Genomic DNA, 15750 nt, shown 5'->3' on the forward strand with positions numbered 1-15750 from the left:
CTGTAACGAGCAAAAAAGACCTCAAAACTTCCGCGATCACCCCCAAAACAATTTACGGTCATACTCGAAAAACTCTTCGGTCGGGGTGCGGGACATTTCCGGCCGGCTGATGTTGTGCTTGAGACGTTCCGGGACCCAGCAGTCCGGGGTGTTCCACCGGTGGGAGCAGTCCGTCCAGGGCAGGTCCGGCCGGAAGGACGTGAAAAAGTAGTAGATGGCGTACGCGATGATGACGCTGTAGTACGTTGACATGAGGAACGAGACGACGACGCTGGCGAGACCGGTTCCTGGTGGTGGGAAACAATAAAAATTAAAATCACACGGTTTAAAACATTTGATTGAAAAAAGTGTTTAAATATGCATTTTACATCTGTCCAATGGTTTTCATTATATGTAATCCCAAATTTTCAAATTACAAGATTCAAACATCCAAAATTTCTTAAATCCAAAATCCCCAATTTCCAAAATACCGAATTCCATGTTTCCTAAATTTATAAATTCTCAATTTCCTCAAATTCCAAATTGTCAGATTCCAAGATTTCCAAATTCATAAAATTCCAAATTATTAAAAACCCAGATTTCCTAAATCCCAAAATCTCAAAATTCAAGATTTCAAGATTCTTAAGTTCCCACATTTTCAGATTCCCAAACAGCAAAATTCATAGATCCAAGATTGCCAAATTTCCAAATTACTTAAATCGCAAAAAACCCAGAATTTGAAATTTTCCAAATGTCTAAAAACCAAATTTTTCAGATTCCTATAATCTAAAATTCCCAAATTGAAAAAAAATCCGAGATTCCCTAAATCCTTTATTCCCAAATTCCCAGATTCCTAAAATCCTTAAATTCCAAACTCTTAGATTCAGATTCATATTATCAAATATCCAGGTTCCTAGATTCACAAATTTTTAAAATTCCATATTCTCAAATTAAGATATTCCCAAAATTAAAAATCTCCAGATTCTCAGATTCCGAAATTTCTAGAATCTCAAAATCTCTAATTCGCCGCATATTCTCAAAATCCCGAATTCCTAAAATTCCAAAATTCCAAATTCACAGATTCGGGACCATCCATAAACCACGTGGACACTTTAGGGGGGGGTAAGTATGGCGATTGTCCACGATCCATACAAAAAAGATTTTGTTTGTATGGACAATTGTGCAGTAGGGGGGGGGGGGGGGGGGGGGTTAACAGATTCCCAAAAAAGTGTACACGTGGTTTATGGATGGTCCCTTCCCAATTCCCTAAATTTAAGATTCCAAAAATCCCAAAATCCCAAAAATTTTAAATTCCATATTCTCAAATTCAGATTCCCAAATTCTTAAAATTTCAAATTCTCCAATTTTCAGCTTTCCAAATTTACAAATTTTCAGATTTCCAGATTCCGAAATTCCCAAACTCCTCAAATCACAAAATCTCAAATTCGAAGATTCTCAAAATCCCAAATTTCCAGATTCCCATATTTTTTAAATTATAATAACATAAAATTCGCAGATTCTAAAAATCCCAAAATTCTTAAAATTTGCTGATTCCCAGACTCCGAATTCCTAAAATCATAAAATCGCAAATTCGCAGATTATAAAAATCCCAAATTTCCAAATTCACAGATTCCCAAATTTCCTAGATTTCAGATACCAAAAATCCCAAATTCACCAATTTTTAAATCCCATGTTCTCAAAATTTACAGATTCCAAGATTCCCAAATTCTACAGATTCCCAAATTTACAAATGTCTAGATTCGTAGATTCCTTAATTCCCAAATTCCTAAAAAAATCACAGAATCTCAAATTCATGGATTCTCAAAATCCCAAATTCCTGAAATTCCAAATTTACAAAATTCATAGATTCCCAAATGCCCTAGGTTTCAGATTTCAAAAATCCGAAAATCCCAAATTTTTAAATGCCATATTCTTAAATTTCCAGATTCCCAAATTTAAAAATTTCAGATTTCCAGATTCCGAAATTCCCAAATTCCTCAAATCACAAAATCTCAAATTCGCAGATTCTCAAAATCCCAAATTCCTAAAAGTCCAAATTCCCAAATTTACAAATTACTAGATTCCTAGATTCCTTAATTCCCAAATTCCAAAAAAAAATCACAGAATCTCAAATTCGTGGATTCTAAAAATCCTAAACTCAAAATTTTCAAATTCACAGGTTAAAAATTTCAAACATCCAGATTCCCAAATTTACAAATTTACAGATTCTTGGATTCCGAATTCTTAAAATCGCAAAATCTCCAATTCGCAGATTCTCAAAATCCTAAATTCCAAATTTCAAAATTCACAGATTTCCAAATGCCCTAGATTTCAGATTCCAAAAATCCGAAAATCCCAAATTTTTAAATGCCATATTCTTAAATTTCTAGATTCTCAGATTCCCAAATTCTTGAAATTTCAAATTCTCATATTTCCAGATTCCCAAATTTAAAAATTCTCAGATTTCCAGATTCCAAAATTCCCAAATTCCTCATATCACAAAATCTCAAATTAACAGGTTCCCAAATTTACAAATTTTCAGATTCTCAGATTCCGAAATTCTTAGAATCACAAAATCTCTAATTCGCAGATTCTCAAAATCCCGAATTCCTAAAATTCAAAATTTCCAAATTCACAGATTCCCAAATTCCCTAAATTTAAGATTCCAAAAATCCGAAAATCCCAAATTTTTAATTCCATATCTCAAATTTCCAGATTCTCGGATTCCCAAATTCTTGAAATTTAAAATTCTCCAATTTTCAGCTTTCCAAATTTACAAATTCTAGATTTCCAGATTCCGAAATTCCCAAAATCCTCAAATCACAAATCTCAAACACAAAGATTCTCAAAATCCCAAATTTCCAGATTCCCAAATTTTTGAATTCATAAAATCTAAAATTCGCAGATTCTAAAAATCCTTAATTCTTAAAATTTGCAGATTCCCAGACTCGAAATTCCTAAAATCATAAAATCGCAAATTCGCAGATTCTGAATATCCCAAATTCCAAATTTCCTTATTCACAGATTCCCAAATGCTTTAGATTTCAGATTCAAAAAATCCGAAAATCCCAAATTTTTAAACGCCATATTCTCAAATTTCCAGATTCTCAGATACCCAAATTCTTGAAATTTCAAATTCTCATATTTCCAGATTCCTAAATTTACAAATTTTCAGATTTTCAGATTCCGAAATTCCCAAATCACAAAATCTCAAATTCGCAGATTCTCAAATTCCCAAATTCAAAAAAAAAAATCACAGAATTTCAAATTCGTGGATTCTCAAAATCCCAAATTCAAAATTTTCAAATTCACAGGTTAGAAATTTCAAATTTGCAGATTCCCAAATTTACAAATTTACAGATTCCCGGATTCCGAATTCTTAAAATCGCAAAATCTCCAATTCGCAGATTCTTAAAATCCCAAATTCCTAAAATTCCAAATTCACAGATTCCTAAATTCCCACATTCTGAAAATCTCAAATTCCCAATATTTCTAAATTCCCAGATTCCAAATTTCCTATTAAACACCCTCAAAAATATGTATTTTTAAACTACTGATGTCTTTATATTTTAAGTTTTTAGTTTTTAGTTTTTAGTTTTTAGTTTGTAGTTTGTAGTTTGTAGTTTTTAGTTTTTAGTTTTTAGTTTTTAGTTTTTAGTTTTTAGTTTTTAGTTTTTAGTTTTTAGTTTTTAGTTTTTAGTTTGTAGTTTTTAGTTTTTAGTTTTTAGTTTTTAGTTTTTAGTGTTTAGTTTTTAGTTTTTAGTTTTTAGTTTTTAGTTTTTAGTTTTTAGTTTTTAGTTTTTAGTTTTTAGTTTTTAGTTTTTAGTTTTTAGTTTTTAGTTTTTAGTTTTTAGTTTTTAGTTTTTAGTTTTTAGTTTTTAGTTTTTAGTTTTTAGTTTTTAGTTTTTAATTTTTAGTTTTTAGTTTTTAGTTTTTAGTTTTTAGTTTTTAGTTTTTATTTTTTAGTTTTTAGTTTTTAGTTTTTAGTTTTTAGTTTTTAGTTTTTAGTTTTTAGTTTTTAGTTTTTAGTTTTTAGTTTTTAGTTTTTAGTTTTTAGTTTTTAGTTTTTAGTTTTTAGTTTTTAGTTTTTAGTTTTTAGTTTTTAGTTTTTAGTTTTTAGTTTTTAGTTTTTAGTTTTTAGTTTTTAGTTTTTAGTTTTTAGTTTTTAGTTTTTAGTTTTTAGTTTTTAGTTTTTAGTTTTTAGTTTTTAGTTTTTAGTTTTTAGTTTTTAGTTTTTAGTTTTTAGTTTTTAGTTTTTAGTTTTTAGTTTTTAGTTTTTAGTTTTTAGTTTTTAGTTTTTAGTTTTTAGTTTTTAGTTTTTAGTTTTTAGTTTTTAGTTTTTAGTTTTTAGTTTTTAGTTTTTAGTTTTTTATGAAAACTTCGGAAAAGACGGATGAAAATATAAACTCCATGCAATGAGCTAGTCACTATAATTAAGTATTCATTTCAGCACACCTTGTTATATAAACCTTCCCGCAAGTGTTAATGAAGGATTTTTCAATTAAAAACAAAATTCAAATTTCCCGATGATTTATATTGACAGCTGGCTGCCAATTCGAGCAATATCAATAAAAAGATCGATTCGTGTGGCCTGACCACGCCTGGCTTGTGGTGGCCAATCCCACAGGGTCCATGCATTATTAATGCTCGCGCGTTGACAAGATCTATTTTCAGACCACAACCAACGGCGACTCCAGTCAGTCTGGGACTGGAAGAAGCAGTTTGGTTTGCTCATATGCAAAATTTATTCTCTGCCTCAAATGATGATTAATGAGCTTGTCGTGAACAGAATGCTAATTGACAATGAGGGAAGTTATTGAAAACTATCAACAGTCAATTTAGAATTTGCATTTTGCAAATAGAGTGCTGAATAATGTGGTGCTATATTGGTGACAATTTAAACGGATTTGCATCGGATTACAAGACAGCAATCTGATCTGGAAAGCTGATAAAGTGGATTTTCTCCACAATAAAACAGTTGAGAATTACGCAAACATTAAACTGCAAAAAGTGTCGCAAAACAATGCAGAAACCGGGTCCAGATTAGATGATTTACGATCACGTTGACCTTCGGACGGACAATCGGACAGCTCAGACTTGATTCATTCATAAACTGCCACCAAACACGTGCCTATCGCAAGTTTCATTCATAAAAAAGAGACACTTTTCCCCCAGCTGACGGGTGCTGCGACTGTTCATTTCCATAATCCACCAAGCATCGGCAGCCAGTTTGGTCGTGCCGAGCATTTAATGAGCTTCCAGAACAAGTGTTTTCCATTTCATAACAGATGGAATCAGACGGTACCGAAGTGATGAGGGCGGCACGTTTTTCGGCAAATGCAAATCAGCTAATTTAGAGGCGTTTAATTGAGAGGGGCGCCCGGTCAACGGCAAACGATTTTTTTTTGTTTTGTTTTGGGGCCTTTTGTTTGTGGATTCTGCGCCAGAGTCGTAAAATTATCGACAAACGATTTTGCACTCCCCACGTGGGCTTTCGGTGAAACAGCAGGCGACGAACCCAACGGTGCAAGTGTTTTGACTGAGATTTTATGTTCAAAAGAAGCCGTTGGCATTTATTCTGATCGAATTTTCAGTTCACAAGATCAGAAATCATTACACTGGTGGAATTGAAATTTAAACCCAACAATTTTAATGTGAATCTAATCGAATTTAAGAATAATTCGATTTCTAATAATTTTTTTCTGAGTAAGAACCCTTTGACTTCAAAAAATCATTAAAAAAGGGAATAGCGAAACAATAATGCCAAACATTACTGTTTTCTTTGAAATCTCTGTAAACTAAGTCTAAACTAAATCAGCGATTCCTCTTCAAACCATAATGATAATTAATTGGCCGAAATTATTAAACCGGTATTTTTTTTGTTTGACCATTGGGGTTTTCTAACTATGGCTAACAATAGCTAAATACACTTATAGATCAAAGGAAGACTTTGTTTGCAAAAGGCTGGTACGGAGATAGGAAGGAACGCAAAACTCCATTTAAAAAAGCTCAAGGAACGATCAAAGGAAAAGGTCAAGAATATTTTTTTCGTGAAAGAAACAGTAAGTGGTGTTTTACGTTTCTTCACACGGTGTTCGTTTAAAACCTATTTTGATGAAAAAAAAATCAGTAAATAAAAAAAACAACATTTTTAAACATAGAAATTTTGAAATTAAGAAATGAGAAAAAAACATACATTAAAAAGATCAAATATTTTAAAATTGAGAAATTTCAAAAAGATATCAGAAATTTAAAACATGAATCAACAATTCCAAAATACAAAAAAAAACAAAATTCCCAAATAAAAAATCTAGATTTAAATTTTTTTAAATAATGATACCGAATCAAAGAAATCATAATTTATTTCTTAACTCAAATTAAAAAAAAATCTAGGAATTTAAAAACAGTTCGTACTCTATTATCCGAAGTCAACATTTCCGATCTTTCAAAGAAACTTTCAAGATTAATCATCTTTTGAGTGGATTTAACAAATATTCTGTAATATAAAATTTTCAGATTTTCTACATGTATGTAACCCCTTAAGAAATTTTCATCTTTTGCCAAATGACTCGACAAATGTCTGTTTTTTTTGTAGTTTGAGTTAGCGGCAAAAATGGTTTAAAAATGTAATAAATTTAAAAGTGTATAAATTTAGAAATTAAGAATTTGGGAACTCAGGATTTTTAGAATTTAGGAATTTACGAATTTTTGTATTAAGAAATTAAAGAACTCAGCAATAAAGGAATGCAAGAATGTAAGATCTGTAAATTTGAAAACTCAAGAATTTTCAAAATTTAACATTCCAGCATTTTAAAAATTTATAAGTTTTGCTTTTTTTGTATTTCTTAACTTTTTTTTTGTTATTCAAATTTTTGTTTGCTCAGATTTTTTTTTTCTATGTTGCATTTTATTTTTCCAAATTTTATAATTTTTTTTGAAATGTCTCAATCGCATCACTTTTGATTTGAATCTAGCTAGTTTGACGCGCAATCGCTAAATGATGAAATCATTTTTCAATGTTCGTCCCGAAAAGTCGAGGGCAAAACCAATAATTATTCGGAAAACTTAAAAATTTTAGTGAAAATAGAAATCTATTCAACTGAAAGAAATTGAAATGTATTTTTCATTTTTTAAGTTGAAAGTTTGATTTCATAAAACTCACACTTTAAACTTAAATCAAAATGATTTTATAAGGTGGATTATTCTTTTTTAAACTCAAATAAAGGGTCGTTTTTATCTACAGTAAAATAATTAAAAGTAAAAAATCTTCACCTAGAAAAATATTTAAATTTTATTTGTTTAAAGTTTAAGAAAAGATATTTTTCTGTGAAATTTTAGTGTTTTTTTTTTAAATAGACTACGAGTAACCTACATGATTTTTATATTTTTTCATATTCAAGAAATGTGGGTTTTCTGAAGCTTACAGGCTTACATTTTTTTATATTTTATAACAATCAGAAAGAGATCAGTGCAGCAAAAATGAGTTCAGAATCATCAAATAAATAAAAAAAAAACAAAAGTAGATAAATAATACCAACAATATTTGAATGTTGAAACAAGATCTGAATAAAAACTAGCCAAAAAACGTCCACCGATAACTAAATTTTTGCACTCAAACGGAAAACATATTCATCAACCGAAAAGCAAAACAAACATTCGCCACTATCATCGCTCGAACAAGTGACAACGACGACGACGTCGTCTGGGGCTTAAATATTTACCCGTCTAATCCACACACACGGCGCTCGCATTTCGTGGGTGAGGAAGGGTCTAATTTTTGTGACTTTGACGGCGGCGATGATCGTCACCGTGGAATCGTGCTAGTTCACTTACCTTTGAACAGCGGACAGAGCTGGCCGAGTGCGCCGATCGGTCCCCGGCCCGTGTATTGGCCGACGGCAAGCTCCATGAACAGCATCGGGATGCCGCAGATTAGCAGAATTATGAAATACGGCACGAGAAAGACGCCTGAAAATTGGGCAGATTTAGGACATTTTTGCATAAATGACGTATGTGCTTATGAAGTTACCTCCGCCACTTTTGTAGGCCAGGTACGGAAACCGCCAAACGTTTCCGAGGCCAACCGAGTAGCCGATGCAGGCCAGCACGAACTGCATCTTGTTGGCCCAGTGCTGCTTCCGGGGCTTGAGGTTGTCAATGTCCGAGTCGTCCGAGATGCCCGTGTAGCTGTCATTCTCGTACGGTTCGTCCGGGGGTCTGAGAAGAAAAAGGTGAAATTGGAGAAGGTTAGATCACTCTATTGCTATTTGAGGAATCAATCAGGAATCAAACTTGATTAGAACCGCAACATTTCAATTCAAATTGGTAAGCCAAACAGATTCCAGCTTCGAAAGCCGCAAGAAGCTATTTCTGTTGCTAAACCAGTCCTCGTCACTGCCCACAATAACTAGATCGTATTGCAGGCTCAAGTGCTATGAGGTACGGGGCGAGTGAATGATACTGGATGAAATTCAGTCTCGAACGATTTGTGGTTGAAAGCTGATTCCGGAAGAAAAACTCAACTATAGAAGGTTCCCTTTCAAAATACTCATGCGTCTCCATATTCCATAAAATTTGTTAAAATGAATTTATAGATAATAATAAGGGTTAGTGAATTTTCACGATTTCGCGGACAGCGTGAAATTCGTGAAATTTGAAAATTCCGTGAATACTCGTGAAATTTATCAATGTTCTCATATCAAGTCTTTAAAATAACAACATAATAGATAATTCATCTAGAAAGACTTTTAAGGAAAATTGTAATGGTTTTCTACTGAAACATTAACATAAAATTGCTAACACTTTAATGATGTTAACAAAAATCAGTCAAAGTTAAAGCATGATTTCCGTTTTCTTTACTTCTTTTTTTTAAGGTATAATTTTAAATGAAAGTTTTTTTTTGTTTTTCTAGATATAACGTAGAGTATTTTCAAACTTTAAAATCATATTCTAAGAACATTTCAGACTTTTTTTCTGAGTCCTGTTAAATTTTCACGATACTTGAATATTTAGGTGGATAGTTCCCAAGGAAGTTAAAAAAATACCACTTTTTTTTTGTTTTCTGCTCTGATTTCGAATAATATTTTGAAGATTGAATTATTTTTGCCTTTTATTTCTAATTTAGTGAGTGTAGTGAAAACCCTGAAAAATATTTTTAATGTGCAAAATGTCGCAAAAAAGTTATTTTTATCATTTTGGCTAGAAAAGATTTCTAAATTATGCTCTGATTTGAAATTCGGTAAAATAAAAAAAAAATAAAATAGATGCAAATGAGCAACAAATTTGTAGCTTTTTAGATGAATATAAAAAAAACAGTTCAATAAATGAATACAAATATCCTACAATTCGTTTCAGAATAAAATATATATTGTGCCCATCCATAAACCACGTGAAACTTTTTTGGAAATAAGGAAAACATTTTTTGTGTTGCGTTCAAATTTAGCGAAGATTTTTTAAACTCTTTTTGAAACATTACATGTGATGAAGCTTAAAAAGTAGTTTCTGCAATTTTAGAATAAGATTTTCTGAAATACTAACTTACTTTACTTTTAACAATTTTCAAGTTCCGCGAAATTTCCGTGAAAATTGGTGTTTTAAAATTAAGATCCCAGTGAAATTTGCAATTTTTGAGCGTGAAAAATCACTAAGCCTAATAATAATAGTAAAATTTGAATAAAATATTTAATGGAAACGATAAAAATACGCCAAATATCAATCCTACACAGAGAAAAAAGAGTTCCGAAAATCGTGAACATGCGTTCATGAAAATGAGAACCACGAACAAAGTGTTCAAATCCCATGGTACGTTTTGAAAAACGTACCATACAAATTGAACACTTTGTTCGTGGTTCCCATTTTCATGAACGCATGTTCACGGTTTTGGGAATTCTTTTTTCTCCTAGTAAATTGCAGTTTCTCATTTAATTTTCAATCGAGAAAAAAGATGCTTTATTCCTTCCCGCCTATAAGTTTTTTTTTGCAATACTCATAAGGTCAATACAAATTTTAATGACATAAACTGCCCATGTTCGCATAAATGCCCCATATGCCAAAACAGCAAGCTGAGAAAATCGCAAGGTAAGTTTGTCTCACACATAAGGTTACGTGTTCAATTTTCGCGAAAGAAAACTGGTACCTATTGCATTTTTTTTTTAGTTTTTCTGAAAGAGTACATAATTTTGCACCAAACTGCTGCATCATTTACTCAAAACTGCATAATAAACTCAAAAATGTTGAAAACGCTTATTAGTCATTTATGTGAACAGGGGCATTAAAATACCATGTAAAAAGCATGAGGTCGATTCATTTAATAGCCAGCAAAATTTTTAAAATTTTAGTAAACAATACATTCAGTGGAGCACAAGAGAATTGGCCATCTATCCACCATATCTTTTTAAATTATATTATTAATTCATCAGTTTGTTATAATAGATATGTTTTTTTTATTCATTTTTATCATTTTTCAATGCATCACATCAAATCACTTTTATTTGTTATTAAGAGTTTTTTGCACCAAGATTTTCTGATATACATTTTAGCATCTTCAAATCTGTTTACAACACAGTTTGCCAGAAAAAAACAATTCACCTCTCCATATAAACTCTCTGAGAAACAAAAACTTTTTTTCAAGGAATTGGCAAATCACATGAAACAAGTAAAATCATCCAGCCAAGAGTTTCTAAAAATTCTAAAATTCACAAATATTACTTATTACTCATTATTTAATTTTAATTTAATTTTAATTAATTTTGAGAAATCTTGTTAATTGAAACACCTATTTAAATTAAATTTGGCACTTTTTACGGTTTTTGTATACAGTCCAGACTCGACTATCAGAAGCCTCGATTATCCGAAGTTTCGATTATCCGAAGTTCGATTATCCTAAGGCTAAGGACTTCGGATATACGAATCACGACCAACACACTTTTTTCTCGTACTTTTTTATTTTCCTAATTTTATCATCGAATTCGAGTTCTTTGACTTGATTTTAGTAAATTTGAATAGATGAATGCTTATTAAATTATAAAATGCATTTTTTCAATATTTCATCACCTCCATAATGACCGCCACTTTGGATTTAAAACAATAAAAAAAATGCAAAAAAATCGATTATCCGAAGTGAAATTTTGCCAAGGCCTTCGGATAATCGAGCCGGACTGTATTGTGATTGAAATTAAATAAAACTTGAACATTTTATGATACTTCTGCTTTATTATTTTACAAATAATGTTTAGAAAATTCAGAATCAGAGGTTTAAATCAGTTAAGGAGTTGTTTAGTTTTCAATTAAGCCTGAATAAAAGAGTTTCATTACAAAGCAGGAATTAATTAATTATTTTTTTGATTCAGATTTTTAGAAACCTGAATTTAGATTTAAACATTTTCAGAGTTTTTTTTTCAGTAAATATGAATTTCAAATGAATGGTATAAAAAATTAGCCATAAATTTCAAAAAAAGTCAAATTTAGTCAAATTTTTTGCGTTGTGTAATAAAAGAACACCCTCTTACCAAATGCTTCTCGCTAATCGAAAATTAATGAGAAGAGCATCGATGCATTATATTTTCTCAACAAAAAATGGAAGAAAAGTAACTCAAAAATATTTACAGACATTTACAGTTCGTTGAAAATGACATGAAATTTCATGAAAACTGAAAAAATGTTTTTTAAATGACATTCATTTTTGTATCCACTGACCCCTCGCTTTCTTATTGCTTTTTGACGTTTGTCTGTTTTTTAGGTGGGCCCAGTTTTCGAGGGCAGTTTTAAAAAACAGCTTACAACTTCATGCAATTTGAACGCTATATTGTTGGTTGGAAAATTCAACTCTAAATAAAAATTACAAAAATCAAAATACTAAAAAGTAGGCTTTCCTATACCAGTTTCCAGACAAAATTAAAATGAAATGCGCAAAGTGTGGACGCAACCAATTGTTATGAGGCCTAGAACTCACCAAAAACAATGTTACCTCAGTGAGAAGGGCAAAATACGCGGGATTTACCGTTTGTTGTACAATTGGTTTTACGATAAATGTACTCGTGCTAAAAAAAATCTTTCTACAACTTGTTGTGTATACTACTTTTTTGATTGATGCAGTTTGAATCAAGATTTCAATACTTTGTTTTTTATTTTGTAACAAATCAAATGGTCAAATGACCGACCTGATATGATGTTTTTCAAAGAATTGAAAAAAATCCAAGCTCATACTTTTTTCAGGTAACCCCTTAACTCACGACATTTCACTCTAGTATAGCAGCCCACACATTGTGTCATTTTGTACGTTTTAATATCCTTATCAACCGCACGTTGTCCCTGAATTATCATCACTCTTTTAATCTGCTCTAATTTAATCAATCTGTCTGACGAACTTCACGAAACGCTAATGCACGCATTCGATAATCCCATTTACCACGCTCTCAAAACCTGTATTTTCCTGATTCTGGAACTTTTTTCATTATCACAAATTTACGACGAAAAAGAAAACTCACGCTCCAGCAAATTTCCGCGCCAGCACCGGACTGTTTGGATAACTGCCCACGAGTTCCTTGTACTCTTCCGTGTGCCCATAGTGGAGCTGCTTTCGGAGCTCTTCCCGCTCTCGCTCCAACTCCTGCTCCTCTTGGCTTTTGGGATCCCGGTCCCGGATCTGCACGTGGCCCCGGGACATGCTCTTTGTGTTGTTTTTTTTTTCTTTTAGAAACGTTTAATCATTGTCACCGAAAGATTAGTTTGCGAATTTCACTTGCTTTTTGAAAAATAAAACGTTAAGGTTGCGACACAACACGTGAGCTTTCCGTCGGAGCAAACACGACGACGACGGCGACTCCGGACCACTCTCGAGCGATCCTCAACCGTTCATGCTAGCCAACGTACTGAACGTGTCGTACCTGTTACGCAGATTTCGGATCCGAGATAAATCCCATGATTTGTGGCCACGACAGAAGAACATCAGATATCGCGCCCGAGTACATAGCAGAATAAAAAGGTAAATACCTGGCCTGGTCTCTTGGATCACACGGTGATAATCCCTTAGGAAAATAAATTACTATAATTGCGCGAAGATATTCGCCATCACCATCATCATCAACAGCTTCTTCTAGCTTATAGACGACAAATCTTAAATATAAACACACTAAAACGAAGGCACTTGTAGCTTTTCTTATCTCCAACTCTTTGATATGGTGATATACGTGGGACCGTACATAGGAGCGGATCTTCAAGGTACCGATTCTGGAAACGGTTCGGCGCCACCACTTTGGGGGGTGATAATTTTGGCTTTCCAAAAGCACGACCACCTATCTATATTTGGCATTGGCATCGAAAGAGCTGCGTTGGCAACGCGAGAGGCTACTGGTTTGAGCGAGATGGACTGTTGTTATATCGGAAGTCCACGCGTGCAAATAGGAACTTGAAGTTGATTAACACTCTTCTTTTTTTTCAAAAGTGCTTTACATGAGCAATGCCAAGTTTAGGAGCAAATATTGTGATCGTTGTTACTTGTTACATATCGGATTGCTAAAAGCTTTTTTTCTGTTTTGTTTGAACTGGATAGTTGTTTCAGATCAATGATTTGATACAATATTTGTCGATATTAGAGTGGTTCAAATTTGCAGAGTACAATTCTACAAGTGTACTCCTAAATATCGATGCCCGTGTGCTTAGATTCCTGTCTAGATAGTACAAGAGAGCACAAGTTTTAATTTGGGTGCTATGAAGTTGAACTTTTCAACACTTGTATCGTAGTAATATTTTTCTAGATTGTTTTGATTTTTGATACGACAAACGGTTAATCGCGAACAAGTATGTTTTGCGGAAGTGCAAAAACTGTTGTAGGAAACTCGATGCAAAATGCAAAATTTTCAGGAATCTTCTTATTTATAAAAGTAGAATCATGCTGAAAAAATCATCATTTTGCAACCTGTTGTATAAACTACTTTCTCAAAGTTGAAGAGACTTTTTTAAAAAATGTTCCGAAAGAGCAGGAAACAACAAATATTTTCAATTCTATATTTGAGCGCATGTGCGTTCATTTCTCACTAAACTGGACTCCGCACTCTAAAATTGAGAGTGAGCAATAGGGTGAAGTGTTTTTTTTAAAGCCCCGTTCCACAAGCTGAATATCGTTCCTTGAGCTATTTTAGGACTCTGTTTCAAATATGAGCAAAATCGGTCAGTATTTACCCATTTACACTCAAAAGTGAAGTTTGTATGGGAAAAATCGAAAAAATGTATGGAGAAACTCATTTTTGTATGATTTTATCAACGCTACTTCCATCCCAATATTCCCAAGAGAGAGTACTCATTTGAAATTTAATGTTCAACAACTTTGTACAAAGCTTTAGAACTTGATTCTGAAAAGTTATTTGCGATTTAAAAAAGTAATTTTTGTATGAAAAACACCTAAACCAATGTCGGGGGATTGAAGTTAGCTATGGAGCAATTCCAGCCCAAAACAGGAATTTTTTAGGTACTTTTTTTCTCGACCCTCTCCGATTTCAATGAAACTTTGTAGACATGTTATCCTAGGCATATATAAGCCATTTTTGTGTATATGGAGCCAGCAACACTCGAAAATGACGTTTGAGAAGGGCGTAAGTGTTTTCAATATTTTTGTATTTCGTAATTTAAATATTGCTGTATCTCGAAGCCGTTGCATCCTATCAAAAAGTGGTCAAAGACAAACTTGTAGGAAATTTGACGGGCTTTCCGAAAAAAATACACTGAAAGAAAAAAACACTCCAATTTTATGAGATTTTTTGATTTTTAAGTTTAAAATTCAAATTTGAAGGTGAACCCACGATTTTTTTTCGCTCAAAATTTTTGTGAAAATAGCCTAAGATGTTACAAAAAGACTCACGAAAAATGCAGGATGGAGCAACTCACCTAAAAAAATACAAAAATCATTTACTGAAACTGTTTTTTTGAAAAGTGCTCTAAACGTCAAAATTTTGGTGAACCCACGAACACGAGAGTCGATTCTCCAGACAATTTTACATAAAAATCTCCATATTGACCATTGTCCTAAGTCCAATCCTTGTGAAGTTACAGCGGTTTTAAAAATAAAAATGTTGAAAAAGTAGGTTTTTTGATGGTTTTTGGCAATTTCTATATGACAGACTTGATTTTTCAGTCTCGAAAATATTTTTACCGAAGCTAAATGATTATATTCCTCTATATTATTATACTATTAATTAACTAGCCCTCCTACTCTTTCCTCACTTTCTCATTACTCCCATTTCGCACAATTCCACTTCCCTCCTAAAAATATAATTATCTGCCAAATTTACACTAACACACCACACCTAACTGATTTGGAGCGTTTGGTACGGTATGTTCACGCATCCTTTCTCCCCTGTAGATTCTGTGGATTGTGATCCGTTCGCAGAATCCTCTCTGCGGTAAACACAACGCAGTAGGGCTGGCCGCTCTAATTTGTATTGCAATGTTTAATATTGACAAGAAAAGTTCTTGGGGCGTAATCTTATCACAAGACTTTCCAGCATGCTTTGATTAGGTTAGAAATCACCAAACCAATTTCGCTCAATATTGACACAGATGATTAAAATAATTCAAAAACCTGTTTTCAGCTTGCACGGGATATTTTTTTTCTTAATAAATATCCTAGTGAGTCAGCATTAAACTACAAGCAACCTCAGCTTGCTTTGATCATTTATGAGAACAATAATTTCTATAGTTTTTTTTTTTTCGATTGGTCCTATAAACATATGAAACACAATAGCTTATAGGACCTTTTCACAAAAAAACCCTGGATTT

General features: G+C 32.5%; 1 protein-coding gene across 2 annotated transcripts in view; it reads right to left on the reverse strand.

The window, feature by feature from the left end:
- LOC120412478 (sodium- and chloride-dependent GABA transporter ine-like) overlaps positions 1-15750 on the reverse strand; it is a 38985-nt gene that overhangs the window by 2134 nt on the left and 21101 nt on the right. The window contains exons 1-4 of one of the 2 annotated variants that reach the window (XM_039572968.1): positions 12465-12847; positions 8009-8196; positions 7813-7947; positions 65-287 (exon numbers count right to left, since the gene is read on the reverse strand). In XM_039572968.1, the coding sequence (XP_039428902.1) occupies positions 65-287; positions 7813-7947; positions 8009-8196; positions 12465-12643 (725 nt within the window). In that variant the 5' untranslated portion in view covers positions 12644-12847. Of the gene's footprint in view, positions 1-64; positions 288-7812; positions 7948-8008; positions 8197-12464; positions 12848-15750 lie in introns of those variants that run through there. The other variant, XM_039572967.2, reaches the window with a different exon arrangement.

Source organism: Culex pipiens, chromosome 2, assembly GCF_016801865.2.
Source record: "Culex pipiens pallens isolate TS chromosome 2, TS_CPP_V2, whole genome shotgun sequence".
Classification (NCBI taxonomy): domain Eukaryota; kingdom Metazoa; phylum Arthropoda; class Insecta; order Diptera; family Culicidae; genus Culex; species Culex pipiens.